This window comes from Mauremys mutica, chromosome 22, assembly GCF_020497125.1.
Source record: "Mauremys mutica isolate MM-2020 ecotype Southern chromosome 22, ASM2049712v1, whole genome shotgun sequence".
Classification (NCBI taxonomy): Eukaryota; Metazoa; Chordata; order Testudines; family Geoemydidae; genus Mauremys; species Mauremys mutica.
The window spans coordinates 17897825-17916871 of record NC_059093.1 but is presented as its reverse complement, the minus strand read 5'-3'; the positions used below and the strand labels follow the sequence as shown (position 1 = coordinate 17916871).

General features: G+C 49.2%; 1 protein-coding gene across 3 annotated transcripts in view; it reads left to right on the top strand.

Annotated features, from left to right (window-relative positions):
• Nucleotides 1–19047, top strand: part of HEPACAM (hepatic and glial cell adhesion molecule) — a 74478-nt gene that overhangs the window by 45904 nt on the left and 9527 nt on the right. For all 3 annotated transcript variants that reach the window (XM_044996755.1, XM_044996756.1, XM_044996754.1), the window contains exons 3-5: nucleotides 4351–4632; nucleotides 15888–15981; nucleotides 18680–18753. In XM_044996755.1, coding sequence (XP_044852690.1) covers nucleotides 4351–4632; nucleotides 15888–15981; nucleotides 18680–18753 — 450 coding nt within the window. The remainder of the gene's footprint in view (nucleotides 1–4350; nucleotides 4633–15887; nucleotides 15982–18679; nucleotides 18754–19047) is intronic.

Here is a 19047-nt window from a genome sequence, read left to right as displayed (position 1 = left end):
GCCTCAATGACCTCAGAACTCCCATTGACTTTAGGGGGGCCAGGATCGCACCTGATCAGACTATGGAAAGCTGCTGTTTCGAATGGGTATACGGAGTGCTATCGCTAGTCTCAGTACTGATCATAGAATCATAGAAACATAGAATATCTGGGTTGGAAGGGACCTCAGGAGGTCATCTAGTCCAACCCCCTGCTCAAAGCAGGACCAGTTCCCAACTAAATCATCCCAGCCAGGGCTTTGTCAAGCTGGGCCTTAAAAACCTCTAAGGAAGGAGATTCCACCACCTCCCTAGGTAACCCATTCCAGTGCTTCACCACCCTCCTAGTGAAAAAGTTTTTCCTAATATCCAACCTAAACCTCCCCCTCTGCAACTTGAGACCATTACTCCTTGTTCTGTCATCTGCTACCACTGAGAACAGTCTCTAGATCCATCCTCTTTGGAACCCCCTTTCAGGTAGTTGAAAGCAACTATCAAATCCTCCCTCATTCTACTCTTCTACAGACTAAACAATCCCAGTTCCCTCAGCCTCTCCTCATAAGTCAAGTGCTCCAGACCCCTAATAATTTTTGTTGCCCTCCGCTGGACTCTTTCTAATTTTTCCACATCCTTCTTGTAGTGTGGGGCCCAAAATTGGACACAGTACTCCAGATGAGGCCTCACCAATGTCAAATAGAGGGGAATGATCACGCCCCTCGATCTGCTGGCAATGCCCCTACTTATACAGCCCAAAATGCCGTTAGCCTTCTTGGCAACAAGGGCACACTGTTGACTCCTAACCAGCTTCTCATCCACTGTAATCCCTAGGTCCTTTTCTGCAGAACTGCTGCCCAGCCATTTGGTCCCTAGTCTGTAGCAGTGCATGGGATTCTTCCATCCCAATTGCAGGACTCTGCATTTGTCCTTGTTGAACCTCATCATATTTCTTTTGGCCCAATCCTCTAATTTGTCTAGGTCCCTCTGTATCCTATCCCTACCCTCCAGCGTATCAACCACTCCTCCCAGTTTAATATTCACAGAAGCCTCTAGAAAGGTTTAGTTTCCTACATCCAGTCCAAGAGAAGTCTAGTAATTAGCATGACAGCAATGTCCTGCAATATCCTGGACAAATCTTACTGACTTAAATTGAAGTATCTTAGGAGTTCATTGTATGGAAAATACCAAATGTTCACATATTATTGTGGGATTGTGTGTGACGTCTCCAGGGAGGAGACCTGACTAATGAAAACCCTGAAAAGTGTTAGGAGCTTCAAAGGACTATTTGGAACAAGATGAATTTTTGAAATTCAGTGGGTTCCCCAAGAAATCTCTAGGGGGAGGCGTACGCAAATGTAACTCCTCTGGTTCTGCAAACCCCTGTCCTTTGGAAACTACACCCTGAGGAGAAACCCATTGTCTAGGAATTAGCTATTCCCATATCAAACCCCAGACAGTATAAAGGAGGCACTAAACTTTGCATGAGTGCTCTTGTTCTGAGAAAAAGGAGTTATGAGCTTGTAGCCACACAAAAACACTGGTGTGGGGTTTGAAGGACCGTTTACCTGCCTGAACCCTTGTGGGGTGATCTCTGGTAAGTTTATTAGCACATGTGTAGATTCTTGTACTGTTTATAACATGTTTTCTCTATAATGCTTTCACTTTAAGAATAGCTATGCTTGCTTAGAAAGAGCCATGTGTTACCTTAACGGTGGCAATTACACTGTTTGAGGAGAAGGCAAAGCAGGCCTACTTAGACAGTGTGACTTTCTGGGGAACTCACAATGTAGGCAGGGGACTGTGCAGTCTGGAAATATGCTGCTCAGGAGGAAGAAAGACACAGGACTCTGCCCAAGAGCCGTGATGGCTGGGGAGCTGGAAGCCTGAGGGTGGGTGTGCTTGGTGGATCCTAGAGGGGGAAATATAGGTGCAGTTGCTCTGACCTGTGACAATTAATAGGCATGTTGCTAGTAGTGCTGGTTTGCCAAATATTTTTTCGTGTCAAATGTGTCGATTTTGAAAAATACCCACAGGAAACATCTCTTTTTTTTTCCATTTTGAAAATTTTTAATTTCAGGGAATTTTAAACTTTTGTTTTCAATTTTATTTTATGGGTTTTTCTCATTTCCATAGCAGCAGTGCATAATATGAACTCCTACTACTCCTCACAGGCCATAATATGGCATAACAGTTGAAATAGCCGATTATTTTTATTTTATCTACGTTTAAGATGCTTACAGGCAGCTGCCGCTTAGCACAGATTGAAACATCTTATCTTTTTTTCTCGACTGAAGTGTCTCCTGTTTGTGTTGTAATGAACGGAATAGTTTGTCACTTTGACACAAATCATTATGTACTACTACCACTGACATGTTACAAAATAATGTAAAAATAATGATAAAAATATAAACATGAACAAAACGTAATATTCTAAACAAAATTTCACAATTCTGAACTGAAATTTTTCTGAAACTGAAAATGTGCAGAAATTCTGTTTTGCTGGAAATTTTGAAAACATTTTTCAGTCCAATGTGGAATGAAAACAAAATTTGAAATGTCAAAGTTTCCTGCAGAATGGAAATTCATTTTGATCAGCTCTGACTGCTAGCAAGATCCCCATATGAGCTGATCTACATTTAAGAACAAGTGATGTGCGCTTAATAATGAGAAACTGTGCAATTATTCAGTTTGCAGTGCTCTATTGTTATTTAATCTGTGTATTGTGGTAGTGCCCATAGGTCCCAGTCGGTGTCCAGACCCCACTGTGCTAGGGGCTGTACAAACACAATGGAAGACAGTCCTTGCCTGTATTACTGGCTGCACACAGGTTTGTAGTCATTTTTAAATGTAAAAGCCTGTGCTATGGAGGGACAGTCTCAAACCTGATTTAGAAGTCAAACAGCCCCAGCTCTGGTCTGTTAGCCCCAAGCCAGGCACTTCCTGCTGCAGGGCCTTGCAGTGTGAATTGTGGTCCCTGCTGCATTGCCAGGTGTCTGGCCCTGTCATGGCTGTGCTGGGCAGGCCTCCACGGGGCCCCTCTCCCAGACTGGCTGCGGCCATCTGCCCAGCTTGCTCCCTGAATCAACACCCTGCCCCGGCTTCAGGCTGTATTTGGGCCTGCTGCCTCCACCAGCAGCACCCAGGTGTGCTCTCCCCTAAGCCGGTGCCTCCTCCTGCCCCGGACTAGCCAGTTGGCACAGAGACAGCTAGGTGACCGGCAGCCACTTGGGTAGGACAGCGCTCTCGCTCTGGAGCGGCAGTGCCCTCCTCTAGTGAGAGCTTCCTTAGCTCCTGTCTCTGTCCCCCATCACATCAGACAGGGCAATTGATGGAGGGTGGGCCATGGCATGTGGCATGGGGCCTCTGTGGCTGCCACAGACCAGTGTCTGGTTAATGTCATAATGTCACTTCCTCTCAGCACCAAGTGTGGGAGGGGAAGCCTCTCCCTGAGTAGGAGGAGCTGGGATTTCAAATGGCTGATTAAGATGTCAAGGGGCTTGTGCTGTCACTGGCGCATAGTGAATGGAATCCCGGCTGGGGACCGAGGGCTGTGGCCAAACAGCAAGCTTCAGGGCAGAATCAGAAACAAAAAAACAAAAAATGAGAGACTCACAAACACGCCTGCTAACCCCTATGGAGAGGAAGGACATCCTTGTAGTTTAGGTACCGGGCTGGGACCTCGGAGCTCTGTGGTCAGTCCCAGCTCTGTGATATTGGGCAAGTACCTTAATCTCTCTGGGTTCAGGTCCCATATGTACAATGGGGAGAGAATGACCCTCCCTTTGTCTGTTTAGAGGGTAAACTCTTTGGGACAGGAGCTGTCTCTTCCAGTATGTGTCTGTGCACCACCCAGCACAATATGGCCCCAATCTCCTTTGTGGTCTCTGGATGCAAACAAATAATGACATGTGAGGACTGCTGGAAAACTCAGCAGTGCTTTGCAATCAGAGATTGCTGAGGCCCAGTGATTTGAGCCTGGAGGACATGGGGATTCCCTTTTCTTCAGTGCTCCTCCATGGCCAGACCCCCTGACTCTTTCGTGGCTCTGTTGCAGTCCGGTTGATTGTTGGGGGGTTGGTTTTATGGTCAGGGCTGCCACATTCTGCCTCCCTAGCATCCGGCACTGTGACAAACCCCTGCCCGGCCACAGCAAAGTCAGAGCGTTCGCTCACTGAGTCTGAAAGAAAACCCCAAAGAACCCGAAAATGGCCAAGTGCAACGAGTGAGCAGGACTCTGCTACTGGCTACGCCAGTTTCTCCTCAGGCCGGGGATGGGGAAAGATATTGGAGCAGGGGCGGGGGCTGTAGAACTGTGGGGAGGTGCCGTCTCTTTCGTAGTGTTAATTAGAAGTGTTTTTATTTTCTTTTTCTTCTAGTTCCAATTTCAAAGCCTCATGTTGTCCTTGCATCAGCCACCGTGCTGGAGCTCAGTGAGTATTTCACCCTGAACTGCTCCCACGAGAATGGCACAAAGCCCACCTACACCTGGCTGAAGGACGGCAAGCCCCTCAGCAACGACTCCCGGCTGCTTCTCTCCCACGATCAGAAGGTGCTCACCATCACACGAGTCCTCATGTCTGATGATGACATTTACAGCTGTCTGGTAGAAAACCCCATTAGTAGCGGGCGCAGCGTCCCAATAAAGCTGACGGTGTATAGTAAGTATTCCGACGGCGCGGACACGTGGGGGAAGGCATACAGTTTGTGCGGTGACATTGACCGTTCCACAGGCTGCAGAAACTCTCCAGCCTGGCACACACGGGGAACACGACATGGTGGTTTCAGGCAGGACACGTTTAAATTCAGTGAAATGCCTGTGGAAAGCAGAGCACAACTGTGACCTGCGGTGGAAATCTGCTGATAGGTGTAAAATGGGCCCCTCTTCACTCGGCACCGATATGGAGCCAGCCCTTCAGCGGCGCACTAGGGAGTTCTGCGCTGCAGGAAGGGTGCCAGTAGCTCAGTGGGAGGTTCTTTGCTTCTTGGGTCAGTCCAAGGCCCACAGTAAGCTGACAGAGAGCCCAATGCTACAGAGAGGGAGGTAAGTCACTCATGAGAGGTGTGCTGGTCTTCTGTGTCGGTAGTGACGCAAACGCCGCAGTGAGGTGCTAGCGGTTCTGTGCCTCCTCATCTAGAACCTGAAAGCAACATTTACATAGTAATTTTTTAATGACTGAAAACAAATAAACAAACTCCTTGCCCTTTACTGGTGATTGCTCTGTATTACTAAGATTAGTTAATTGTTACAGGAAGTGACTGAGTAATTGGTATTTGCTGATACCAAATAGGGTGACCAGATGTCCCGATTTTATAGGGGCAGTCCCGATATTTGGAGTTTTTTCTTATATAGGCGCCTATTATCCCCCACCCCCGTCCTGATTTTTCACACTTGCTATCTGATCACCCTAATGCCAAATGATATAACTACTTGTGTTTTCTCAGGGTTGCATAAAAGCAGTAATTAGCTGCATGTGCAGAGCCCCCAATGTGTGGGGCCAGGTTCCCACTCTGGGGTGGCTGATCTTTTAGAAGGCTTTTGGCTTCTCTCTGTATCTGAAATAGCCACTCTCCAATTCTGCGTGGGTGAAGTGCAGGTGAAATCCACCTGCCATCTGCAGCTAGAGCATGGCATTGCAGTGCAGCCTTCTGAGGCCACTTGGCTAGTCTGGCCCCTGCACACTGACTGCCTGGAGAGATCCTGTGGTACATTCCTTAGTCCTAGCACAGACCACCCTTGCCGCTGCCCTCCATCCACACAGTGCCTTCCTGTGGCGGAAAGGAGGTGCCAAGGTACCACTGAATGGCCACTTCACCCTTCCTTCTGTGCAACCCCAATGCAAGGCACAAGTGTTGTAGAGATCCTTCCCCTCTCCCAGTGCACAAGAAGTGAATGATACTGTCTCAGTACTAACGCTCACAAACACTTTCTGTGATCTTCTCTTGGGATAATACATTCTGCAGCTGAAGTTAACTACTGGGGAGTTCATAGGCTAACACAGGTGGTTTAGTCCATGTCAAAAAAATTCCTACACGCGATTTCTTTGAGAAGCCCTAGTGTCACCGTGCTTTGGAGCAGGGACTTGAAATTTGGCAGGGCGGCAGCCTTGGGGTCAGGGAAATGGCATTTGCTGCCCCCATATACATCTACCCAGATTTGGCACCTGAAAATCGCCGTTTGCACATGATCACCAGACGTCTGTTAAGACAAGTAGTAAAATCTCAGAGCAGTCCATCACAGGGAGCAAGCTCCAGCCCAGGGCTGTGAGGCTGAGCTGGGCTCTTCCTGCAATTGCTCCTCCAAGGCAGTGGGGTCAGTGTGGCACCGGGCACAGGAACTGAGAGCAGAGAGACTCTCGGGGGGGGAAGGATAGCTCAGTGGTTTGAGCATTGGCCTGCTAAACCCAGGGTTGTGAGTTCAATCCTTGAGGAGGCCATTTGGGGAACTGGGGTAAAAATCTGGGGATTGGTCCTGATTTGAGCAGGGGGTGGGACTAGATGACCTCCTGAGGTCCCTTCCACCCCTGATATTTATGATTCTGTCCTGTGCTTGCTGCTCACCTGCAATGCCAGCAGCGTGGGAGCGAGGGGCTGCAGGGAAGGCTGAATGCATAGGACAAGGCCAGGCTGGGGACAGGGCAGAACAGGGGGCAGGGGACTCATGGAAAGGGACAGAGACATTCAATGTGTGGCCCTGCCTCGCCTGCCACCACCATCCAAACCTGGCATTGACTGGGCAGGTCTGTGTCCATGGGTGTCTCCGCCACGCCCATCACGGTAGTATCTGAGCCTCACACACATCGGGGGCTTTGTTTGCATGTCTATCAGGCGTCCTGCAGGCTCTGTCTTCTGGGGAATGTTGTATCCCTGCTGGGGCACGCTTCCCACTGTGTTCAGACCAAGGGCTGAGCTGCAGTGCTGGGCACAGCCCTCACTGTACTGCTACTGAGCTCAAACGTCTCCCTAAGTGAACAGAGCATTAAAATGCTGCAATTCCCACCCCAGTCCGTGATGCAAAACCCAAACGTCAGCCAGGCTGCTGAGGTCTCTGTCATTGTTAACAACCCGGCTGGTCCCAAGGAGTTAAATGTTGGTTCCATGCTGGAAATGACTGAGGGTGAGATGGCAGGAATTTGTGTCCTCTTTAGCCTTTAAACTCTTCTCTGAAGTGAGGCAGAGTCTTGGCCTCAGAGCTGCAGGGTAAACAGAGCTAAATTAGAGGCCTTTCTTTGCTTGTCACAACTCCTTTCTTTTCTGTCCCTGTAGCCAGGATACAAAGCCCGATTGTACCTGTGCCAGAGAAACATAGCGTTCAAAGAGGGGGACTCCTGCCTGGTCCTCTCTGTGGGGGCGGGGCCTGCACAGTTCCATCCCCCTCGCCCCCTTGCCTGTGTCATGCTGTCTGGACTCTCCCATAACAAAGTGCCACAATTCTGTCCCGCCCAACCATCAGTGACCTGTGTTAGCCTGGGGATGGGCCAGAGCCTATCCCAGCTTTGTAAGCACAGGCTCCAGTTACAAATCGGGTTTAATACCAGACCCATGCAGAAGGCTTGCAGGTGGACATGAGGGTGCCAGGATTTTCTGGGTCTGATGCTCATGGCAGAAGTATCCTAGTCACTGAAATGCTGCTCTTCACAGCCAGGGCTTGAGGAAACCTTGCCAGCTTTATAGCAGTGAGTGGGATGGGGACCTCTTACTTTTGAAGAAGTCAAGATGCTGAGGCAGATTCTTGGGGCCAGCTGCCAGGTGCAATCTCAGAAGAGAGGGTGGTTTGGGTCTGGCTCCCCTTATTTGTCCCTTAGGGGGAAAGTCTCCTGTGGCGCCTAGAATGTCTTCCGTATCCGTCAGGGCTTTCAGGCCAGGAATGTTACTCGATTCCAATCGGGGTCAGGGTAATGAAACATTCAACTGTCAACAGACTTTGTTCTAGTGGTTTATAACATTCTAATACACACACAATGTTCATTTAATGCATGGCTAGAATTTGTTCTCTTCACCTCCCCTCAGCAAACCCTTCTCAGTCCTTACAGCAGGGCCAGCTCCAGGCCCCAGCACACCAAGCGCGTGCTTGGGCGTCATGCCGCGGGGGGCGCTCTGCCGGTCGCCGGGAGGGCGGCAGGCGGCTCCGGTGGCCCTCCCGCAGGCGTGCCTACGGAGGGTCCGCTGGTCCCGCGGATTCGGTGGAGCATCCGCAGGCACGTCTGCGGGAGGTCCACCGGAGTCGCGGGACCGGCGACCGGCAGAGCGCCCCCCGTGGTGTGCCACCCTGCTTGGGGCGGTGAAATCGCTAGAGCCGCCCCTGCCTTACAGTCACCGATTACATTTGTTAGGAGAATGAGTTCAATCTCTTCGTGCTCAATGCTGGTTTTCCTTAGTAAATATTTGTATCACACTAGCACCTAGAGGCCTTGATCAAGATCAGGCCCCCATGGGGCCAGGCACTGCCCAGAAGCAGACTGAGAGACAGTCCTTGCCCCTAAGTTCTTGCAGTCTGAACAGACGAAGCAAAGAGTGAGGCATTGGGAAGGGAAAGCGACTTGCCCAAGGTCACCCAGCAGATCAATGGCGCCTCTCAGGCGCCACAAGCAGTGAAGTGTAGCAGCCACAGCGTGCTGGGGGAGAAGGCGGGGCAGGGGTGAGCTGAGGCAGGGAGTTCCCCTGCGTGCCGCCCCCCCTTACTTGCTGCAGGTGGCCATCCCCATGCTCCCCTGCCCCAGCTCCCTCCGCCTAAATGCCGGCGGCGACTGGGGTGGCCAAAGATCCGGCCGCCGCAGTTGCTGCCAAAGAAAATGGCACCTCCCAAATCCTAGTGCCTTAGGCGACCACCTAGGTCACCTAATGGTTGCACCAGCCCTGGTCACTGGTCAGATGAGCCTTTCAGTTGATGCTCTAACCTTGCACCGACTCCTGTGCTGCTCATCTGGCATCTCGCCCACCAGGAGAGGAATCTCTTCCATTCGTGATGTTAAAAATGCAGCATTGTCAACCTCAAACATTCAAAAATCATGAGCTGGGCTCAAACAATCATGAGATTTAAAAAATATATATGTATTTTTGGCCTTATGTAAGCTAGAAAGTAAGCTGAGTGAGCTAGAAATGTACTCATTTAAAAATGAGAGCTGAGATTCTCATGTCATCACATGACTCCAGGAGCTAGGGCTTTAAGAAGAACATCAAAACAGTGACAACCGTTCTTGACGCCTGCTATGCTTTCCTTTTTGCTCTCTTCACTTTTCTCTCTCTCAAACACCTCTCTTCAGCCTATTTGACTCCCTGGCATAGCTTAGTGCTGCAGGGTGGCCTGTTAGCTGTATCTTTCCAGCTTGCCATGTAGATCTTTAAAGTTTTCAAGTCCCTATTGCAAATGTCCTTGAACATCAATCTAGGTCGGCCCAGTAGCCTTGCAGCATGCACAAGTTCTCCATATAGGAGATGCTTTGGAATGGGTCCATCCTCCATCTGATGCAGAAGACCAAGGCAACGGAAATGTCTGTATTTGAGATTAGTGATTAGACTTGGCAATTTTGCTTTACTTTGGTGTCAGGAACTCTGCTTTCCCACTTGATATTTAGAGCACAGTGTGGACAATGGGTGTGGAAGGTTTTTAGTCTTCTTTATGCCCATTGTAGGAGGTCCAGGTCTTACCACCATATAACAGCATGCTCAAAACACACGTTTGGTAAACTCATACCTTGGTGTTCAGTGTTAGAGAGAGAGAGAGAGAGAACAGGAAACACACACACGTCAGTTGGCCAAATATAGGACCTGCCTTTCTGATGTGAGATTTAAACTCTTCATCTTGAGATAAATTCTGACACAGTTGATCCTAGAGAGCAGAACCTGTGCACAACTTTGAGTGTGGTGTTAGCTATTGAAACTTCTGGTGCAATCAACACACTTTGTGCCATATTCATTGTCTTCTTTAGACTGATGGTTAGTCCAAATGTATCACAAGCTAGCGAAAAGCTGTTACAAAGTTGCAGCAGCACCACTTCACTGTGTGTGAGATGAGTCCTGCATTGTTGGCAAAAAAATTCTCTTATCAGCAGGTGTTGGAATATTGAAGAGTTTTTTTTCCATTTGAGCTTGTATGGAGAGGAGAAAGCATGACAAAGTAGCAGACAGAATAAACCGAAGAGTGTTGAGTCAAAACATATCCCTGTTTGAAACCACAGCACATTTCCGATCTGTCAGATTGATCACCATAATACTAGACTATAGCCTTCATGCCACCATGGAAGAATTTAATCTGACTGAGGAGGATTCGGGGGCAACCAGTTCTCTCTAGCAGTTGAAAAAGGCCTGTTCTGCTAACCAGGTAAGATCTAGGAAGGCAACTTAGAGAGGTTTTCCTTGTTCTTGACGCTTTTCTTGCAGCTGCCTTAGTGTGAAGACCATGATGATAGTAATCTACCAGCATGGAAGCTGCACTGACTGTGGATATGTATTCACCCACAAAAGCTCGTGCTCCAATATGTTTGTTAGTCTATAAGGTGCCACGGAACTCTTTTCTGGCTGAACATACATATCCACAAAAACGGCACTTATGGTTTGAGAATGACCTATGCAAATGCCTTGCCAGCAACAGTGAGGAGAGCAATTCCTCGGTAGTGGTGGCAATCACTGCAATCTCCTTTAGTTTTATACAATGTTATGATGTTGGCATCCTTCCTGTCTTGTGGTGCCCCTCCTTGCCTCCAAAAGCCAAGCAAGACATTGTGTGGAGGTTTCAGCACAACCTGCCCTTGTTTCAGTACTTCAGCTGGAATTCCATCTCTTTCTGCAGCCTTTCCTGCTGCTAGGAAGCTGATTACATGTACTAGCTCATTTTTAAATGGTTCTGTATCAAGTTGTTGGATGGTCTGAAGCTTGGGGATTGCATTTAGTGCTGCTTCAGAAACCGTGGTTTCACATGAATCAATTTTGTGATAGTGTTCAACCCATCACTGCATCTGTTTGCTTCCATCAATGATGATGTCTCCATTAAGAGATTTGAATGAGGCAGACTTTTTGGCTGACGGACCTATTGCTTTCTTGATTGCATCATACATACAAGCATCCACTGAGAATGGAGATCTAAGAGGTCTCTTCTCACACAGATCGAGCCAGTATGATTTAGCACATTGCCTTGCTGTTCATTGCATTGTGCTTTGGCCACTCTGCAGTTAGCCTATGTCTCAGGAGAGGAGTTCATGCTGTGGTGCAGATATGCTGTGCACTTTGATTCAGTAACTGGAAACATTTCTTCAGAATATGCTGCAAAGCAGTCTTTATCTTGTACAGTCTTTTTACCAAAAGCTAAGGTTGCAGCTATATGTATATTCATTCTGAGTGTATTCATGCTGCATCAGCATTCATGAGAAGTGCAATTGATGACATAGCTTCCAGGAGATTTGTAGTGAATTGGAGACATCTTCCTTGGTCTTGTGTGTTGTTGATGTTAATACATGGGCAACAGTTTTGTTGGGTATGATGGAATTTCCATAGTGAAAGCCATATTTTGCCACACACCATTAAAACTGTGAGTACGGAGAACATCCTGTAGAGGTTTTCTGCAGGTGACAATTAAATTCAATCAGTGCCAGCATCCACATCTGGGGTGTCTCCACAAGACCGTCCCGCAAGAGACTGCCTTGGAAGTAGGTGTCAGTCATGCTCAGTCCTCGGGGGTGCAGAGCCCCAGCCTTTGCCCATTGTTGTTCATTTTCCCCAATCCATGGTGGCCAGTGCATAGCAGCCACATCTCGTGGCTTGAGCTGACTCTTGTGTTGAAGTCTCTCAGTAGACAGAGTTGCTTGCCTGGTGGTAGCTTGCTGATGGCACTCTCGAGTTGCTGATAGAACAAGTCCTGCTTTTCAGAGCTGGAGAGTGATGGAGCAGATATACTAATGATGTTGGCAAAGCCTCCTGTGGTAGATATTCTGAGTGGTACGATTCATTCTGATGTTGCAATGGGACATTCAACCATGGATACTACTGAGTTTCTGCCTGCAAACCCCACCCCATGTTCACGGTGGTGGTGTTTGCTTTTTCTGTGCCAGAAGAAAGTGTAATGCCCCTGGTGCAGAGAGCCTGTCAGTTAGTCTGGTTTCAGAGAGATGGCCTACATTGATGGCAGATTTCCTAGGGTCACTAGCCTCCTCTAGATCATTTAGCATATCAGAGCACATTGTCCTCACATTCCTACAAGCAAGTCTGAAGAGGGTGACCATTCTACCTGAACGTTCAGTGTGGATGCCTCGGCAGACAGAGGTGTGCCTTAGGATCAAAGTCCTCCTCTTGGCAGCACTGACTGCGCCCAGAGGCTTGGAAGACCAAGATGTTTGGAAGCCAGCACAGCTGCAGGAAATGCCAGAGGGCAAAGCTGAATTGCAGTGCCAACCACCTGCCACTTTCTCTGCAGTGGATTTAGTTCAGGGTTTTCTCCCCTAGCCTTTGCTCAGTGAAGAATTAGCTGCAAAGCAGCAGCACCAAATGGAATTACTCCTTCACGGATATTGTTTTTCATTCCAATTGGTATCAGGCTTATCTGCTACAAGACTGTGGTTATTGCAAAGACGTGCACCAATTATCACAATAAATGATAATCAATTATCAAGATAAAACTGTGAGAATTGGCAATACTGAAAGTCCCCCCCTTGCGGGGGGAAGGGGGGGCTAGGAGGAAGTTCACCCTTTGTTACATTCATGGTAACACTTGAGAATTTGTGCCTAAACTTGATGCCCAAATTTTATAACACGTGCTGAGGATTTATAATCCTCAGCTGAAATCGATATTTGCTGTAGGTACTAATGAAAATCAGGCCCTTGGCGCCTCCAAGTGGACACCCAGTTAGTGATCACAGATAGGCAGATAAGCAGATCCATAACCTCTGTAGCAAAGCTGGGCAAATAACTGATTTTTCGGTTCACTGGCAGTTCCAAAAAATAATTTTTTAAAAAGTGGTTTGACCCAAACCAAATCCAAAAACTTCTGAAGTTTTTGGTGAATTGGCAACATCTCCTTTGGAGCCAAGGAAGCTTTTCATTTGAACTAGTCACTGGGCCAGAAAGAGTGAGAGAATAAATGACTTTATGGTCTGGTGTTTAGGGCACTCACCTGGGAGGTGAGATGCTTGACTGGCTCATAGTCTCATAGACTTTAAGGTCAGAAGGGACCATGATGATCATCTAGTCTGACCTCCTGCACAATGCAGGCCACAGAATCTCTCCCACCCACTCCTGTAACAAACCCCTAACCTATGTCTGAAACCTAACCTATGTCTGTTTAGTTATTTATTCAAAGTGGAACAGCTTCAACAGGCCTGTGTGAGAGCCCCAGAGCCCAGCCATTAGAGTGCTCTCCTGGGAGGGCTGGACCCATGTTCAACTCCCTGCTCCACAGCAGGTAAAGGGGGGACTTGGACCTGGGTCTCCCATATGCTCGATGAGTGCACTAACCATGGATTTAAAAGTTTTCAAGTGGGAGTCTCCTCCACTACTACTTTGTGAACAGCACCAAAGTCCCCTTGTGACTCTAGCCCAGGGGTGGGCAAACTTTTTGGCCCGAGGGCCACATCTGGGTGGGAAAATTGTATGCAGGGCCATGAATGTAGGGCTGGGGCAGGGGGTTGGGGTGCGCGAAGGGGTGTGGGTGTGGTGTGCAGGAAGGGGCTCAGGGCCAGGGGTTGGTGTGCAAGAGGGGTACAGGGTGCAGCAGGGGGATCAGGGCAGGGGGCTGGGGTGCGGAGTGCAGGAGGGGTTTGGGGTGCGGGCTCGGCCCTGGCACCGCTTATCTCGAGCGGCTCCAGGGTGGCAGGGGTGCGCAGTGGGGCTAAGGCAGGCTAGGCGCTCTTTAATGTCTCTCCTGTGGCTCTTTGCAGCACTTGTTATTAAAACAATATTAACCAATCTAAACTATTAACCCGTCAGGATACTCTTACTATGTTATTAGCTAACTGTAGTTGATAAACTGATAATACTTGGTCAGTCATTTTGCTGTGAGAATAATATATACATATATTATTTATAAGGCTGTTGATTAATTGCAGTTAACTCACACGATTAACTTAAAAAAAAGTAATCGTGAATAAAAAAATTAATCGTGATTAATCGCGGTTTTAATCGCACTGTTAAACAATAGAATACCTATTGACCAATAGAATACCAATTAAATATTTTGGATGTTTTTCTACATTTTCAAATACATTGATTTCAATTATAACACAGAATACAAAGTGCACAGTGCTCACTTTATATTATAATTTTTATTACAAATATTTCACTGTAAAAAAGATAACAGTATTTTTCAATTCTCTTCATACAAGTACTGTAATGCAATCTCTTTATCGTGAAAGTGCAACTTACAAATGTAGATTTTTTGTTATATAACTGCACTCAAAAACAAAACAATGTTAAACTTCAGAGCCTACAAGTCCACTCAGCCCTACTTCTTGTTCAGCCAGTCGCTAAGACAAACAAGTTTGTTTACATTTACTGGAGATAATGCTGCCCACTTCTTATTTACAATGTCACTTGAAAGTGAGAACAGGCATTCACATAGCACTTTTGTGGCTTATCTCCGTGGGTCCTGCGTTTCCTGGTGGATTTCGCTAGCCTCAGAGGCTCACTGTGACCCTCCACGTAGCCGTTCTCTTTCTAGAGGCAAGGGTCACAGCCTGCTGAGCCATTTTCATCATGAGCCAGCAAGGGAGGTGAGGAGAAGCAACCCTCCCTCGCACAGTCTCTGTTGTCTCCCAGTTTCAGTGATTAATCGGGGGGGGGGACAAAATGGGGAGCCCGGGCCTGCCTTCTACTCCAGGCTCCAGCCCTAATAGTTTCAGCTATGATAGGTGACTTTTTAGAAACAGGATGCGTACAATTCCCTGGGCCACTTCCCCACAGCAGCCCCCACTTCCTCAATATCCACTTCACCTTTACCTCAGGGCCTCCTTCCTTGTGCCTGATATGGTTTATACTGCTCATTCTCTCCAGCAGCACAGCTTCCTCCTGCAGCTCCTGACACACACACCCCCACCTGACTAACTGGGAGGTTTTTAACTAGTTTCAGCCAGCCCCTGATTGGCTTCAGGTGTCCCAAGCAATCTAGCTGTCCTCCCTGCCTTCTGGAAAGATCTTAATTGGCCCCAGGTGTCTTAATTGACCTGGAGAAGCTGCCATTTGCTTATCCTGGTCACAGGGATTTGTTTAGCCTGTGGCCAATATAGCTGTCTCCCACTACTTTACTATAGCCATCTTGCCTTTCCCCATCACAATATAAACTAAATTTTCCCGTCATACTGTTTAATACGAATAGTACTATAGTAAATGACACAATGAATTCACACGACTGTGTCTCTTCTGGGTAATGTTGACACTAATTTGGCTCCTGAATCCCTGAGGTCTGAGTCTCACTGACACAGACCCCACCCAACCCCGGCACTGAAGTTCCAGTGTGTCCAAGACCCAGGGCCAGCAAACATTCTCTGCTAGTCGCTGGCATTCACTGCCTCTGCAGCATCCCTGCTGGGTACGGTGTTTGACAAACACCTGGGAAGTGATAAAGCAGGGCACTTAACTGGGTCCTGGGGGGTCAGGCTGGAAGCTTGGAAGAGGAGCAAATCGTCTCTTTCTGCTTCATTTCCCTTATGCTAGGGGCCCAGAGAGGCTGGTCCAGATCTCCTCCAGCTCTCCCCAGCTGTGTGTGTTGGAACTGAAAGGAACAGGATTGTGCTCATCTCCTGGGCTGTTTGGGTTCTTCTCCATCTGGGGCATCCCTGGCAAGGTTTCAGTGTGACCCCAAGCTGAGCATTGCTGAGGGCAGACTGACTTGTACTATCTGCAGAGAGCAGAATGGGCTTTGTGAAGGCTGAGGCAGTGACATGGCAGCCGCGGTGGGTGTGAGTGGGTAATTCCTCTACCTTCTCTCTCCTAGGAAGGAGCTCCCTCTACATAATCCTCTCCACTGGAGGCATTTTCCTCCTTGTCACCTTGGTGACGGTCTGTGCCTGCTGGAAACCCTCCAAAAAGTGAGCATTTTCACATAACTTGAATAAAATAGCTGTTACTCTGCTCCCCTGCATCAGGCTCCCGGCTCCCAGCCCCATCCAGGGGATCACACAGGGACACAACACCCCCGATGGATCCCCCGCACCAGGCTCCCGGCTCCCAGCCCCATCCCGGGGATTGCAGAGGGACACAGCGCCCCCTGGCGGCTCCCCTGCACCAGGCTCCCAGCTCCCAGCCCCATCCAGGGAATTGCACAGGGACACAGCGCCCCCTGGCTGCTCCCCCTGCTCTGTCAGGCCTGTCTCTCTTCGACACACCAGTATTTACCTGTATTTGTTTCCTTGTGGCCTATTCTCTCTTTCCAATCTGTCCTCTCACGCTGCATATTCTCACCCATGCCAACCCCGACAGGGGGAGTGGGGTGTAGGGTGACCAGACAGCAAGTGTGAAAAATCGGGACAGGTGGTGGGGGGTAATAAGAGCCTATATAAGAAAAGAGGCAAAAATCAGGACTATCCCTATAAAATCGGGACATCTGGTCACCCTAGTGGGGTGGGGCTGGCTGGGAGCTCTCTGGGGTCCATCTCCCAGCAAATGGTTCCATGTGGTTTGCTGGGCTGTCTGTGGAGCCCAGGGCCCGGGGGCCTTTTGTCTGCCGCAGGGAACACAACCCCAGTAACACGTCCTTGGTGTCTTTATTCTCTCCAAGAAGGGGATCCCCAGAGCCCTGGGCATTTAAACTCGACGAACTCCGCAATCAATCAAACCCACAATGAACTCCCCCCACCCCCGGAATTAATGAATAACCCCAATAACCCCACACGCCCAGTGGGGTGCAGACAGGAGGGGCTGTCACAGCACTGGGCATGGCGGATGATTATCTGCCCTGGCTGCAGAACAGAACAGCCTGGGGACTGCCGTACCGAAGGGACCTCAAGCCCAGTGGAGATTGCCGAGGTGCCCCAGGCCCGCTCCTCCGCCATCCCTCTCCCGTCACTGGGGGCTGTGGTGAGGGAGGCGTGGGAGTGAGCTCTGCTGACTCTAGTCTCTTGGAGAGTTCCCATGCCAGGTGATGGGCGATCTCTGCCCTCGCTGCACTGCCTCATAAGGACCATGAGTCCAGCCCTGGGTCCTGCTCTGTCCACCCTCTTCCCAAAAGCCCATGAAGAAAGGCCTTGACTTGCCAGTAGCGCCCTCCCTGCGTTACACTTGGGCTGGGAATGGGAGTGTTTGTGCCTATTTGCACTGCAGGGTTTGTGGGGAGCAAAATCTCTCTGGCAGATGGAACCCACACCATAGAATGAGCATATCGGGGGGAGGGATAGCTCAGTGGTTTGAGCACTGGCCTGCTAAACCCAGGGTTGTGAGTTCAATCCTTGAGGGGGCCATTTAGGGAACTGGGATAAAAATCTGTCTGGGGATTGGGCCTGCTTAGACCAGGGGGTTGGACTAGATGACCTCCTGAGGTCCCTTCCAACCCTGACATTCTATGATTGTACATGATACAAGGGAGGGGATGGCTTCCATGCAAAGGGTTGAGCTTTGGAACAAATCCCATCCTTTTGCATGAGATGATGTCAGCACTTAGGGAGTGCGGGAGGATTCCCTATCCCCAGAGATGTCATTGGAATATTAAAATCTGTTTCCTTTCCTGGCCCCTGTCGGTTTCTCTTTGCCCATCACTGATTCCCCCAGGACCACAGACAGCCTGGCTTGCCTGTGTCCTGCAGTTCTGATGAGTTCCTCACATTTCCAGCAATAATGTGCATGTGTGTAATGCCGCTGCACAGCCAGCTGGCACTCCCCCTCACCGCCACCCCTGCCATAGTTCACTTTTAAATTGTCTCTTACAAAGTGGTGGGTTGGTGTTTTAAAAATCAGAAATGTTTGAGGTTGGAGAATGCTAAATACCAGCTTATATCCACCTCGACAATAGGGCAGACTGGGCTAACTGCTTCTCACGCACCCTGAGCTATTCCCACACATAACCCCCTGATAAAAGACAAGCCATTCCCAGTGGAGGAACCTGACCCAGCCCCCCTCCTCCCCCCCCCATACCCTCCTGACTAGTGCTGCTATAGAACCCAGGCTACAAGTCAGTTCCTTGTTTGCTCCAGGCAGTGGATTCTGATCTGAGTCGTGTGGCACCATTCTCATGTATATTGAACCCCTACTCCTCACCTGCCTTTTCCTTGGAGTCACTACTGCAATGCTGTTCCCTTCTGTCCCCCCAGAGCTGGGATCTCCTCCCAATCCAATTCCCGAATCCCCTCAATCTCTCTCATGCTCATTCACTCCCTGGCTGTTTCCCCACATTGCCCCACGTCAGCCTCTGTGTGTTTCAAACCATTCTGCTGTCCAAGGAATTTGCTGGCCAGTATTGCAGTAGCTGAGGTGACAGGTCCTGGAGCAGGCAGGGTCCAGCAGCAGCATCTCCAAGACTCAGCTGCCACCCTCCTTTCGTTTTGCAGTCCTGGGTTTTTTTGTTCCCTTCTGCCACTGAACACATTCCTCAAGAGCGGCCTCGGGCTGTATATAAAGCTGGGGGAACCTCCCCAGCAGCAGTGCCTCAGTGCCACTGTGCTGCCTTGGAGCAGAAGAGCGGTGAGCATTGCAGGACAAGTAGCACACAAAGGGCCTTCCCCTGGGACGAGAACAGGGCATCTGAGCACAAGTCCCCCGGCTTGTTCTTTACAAAACTCCTTGTACATTTAACAGAGACAAACAGAAGCTGGACAAGCAAAGCTCCTCCGAATACATGGATCAGAACGAAGAGCATTTAAAGCACGAAGGTAAATAACGGTCCTGAGATTCTGTCTACTCTGAACTCTCTGCAGGGCACAGATGGCTGGAGCCTCACAGGGCTTGTTGGCCAATCCCGCCAACATGGCTTTTGTGGCTATTTGCAGCCACTTAACACAGCACCTCTGCAGGCAAAGAAAACAGTCACAGAGGAGTTTTCCTGTTTGCACACACTGGGGAGCTCGGAAAACAGCTGGTAACAGCTTGTTGTCGCAATGACTCTTATGACCTGCAAACCCTTGTCATTGGGCACAGTTGTCACCGTGGGACTCCTCAGGCCGGTA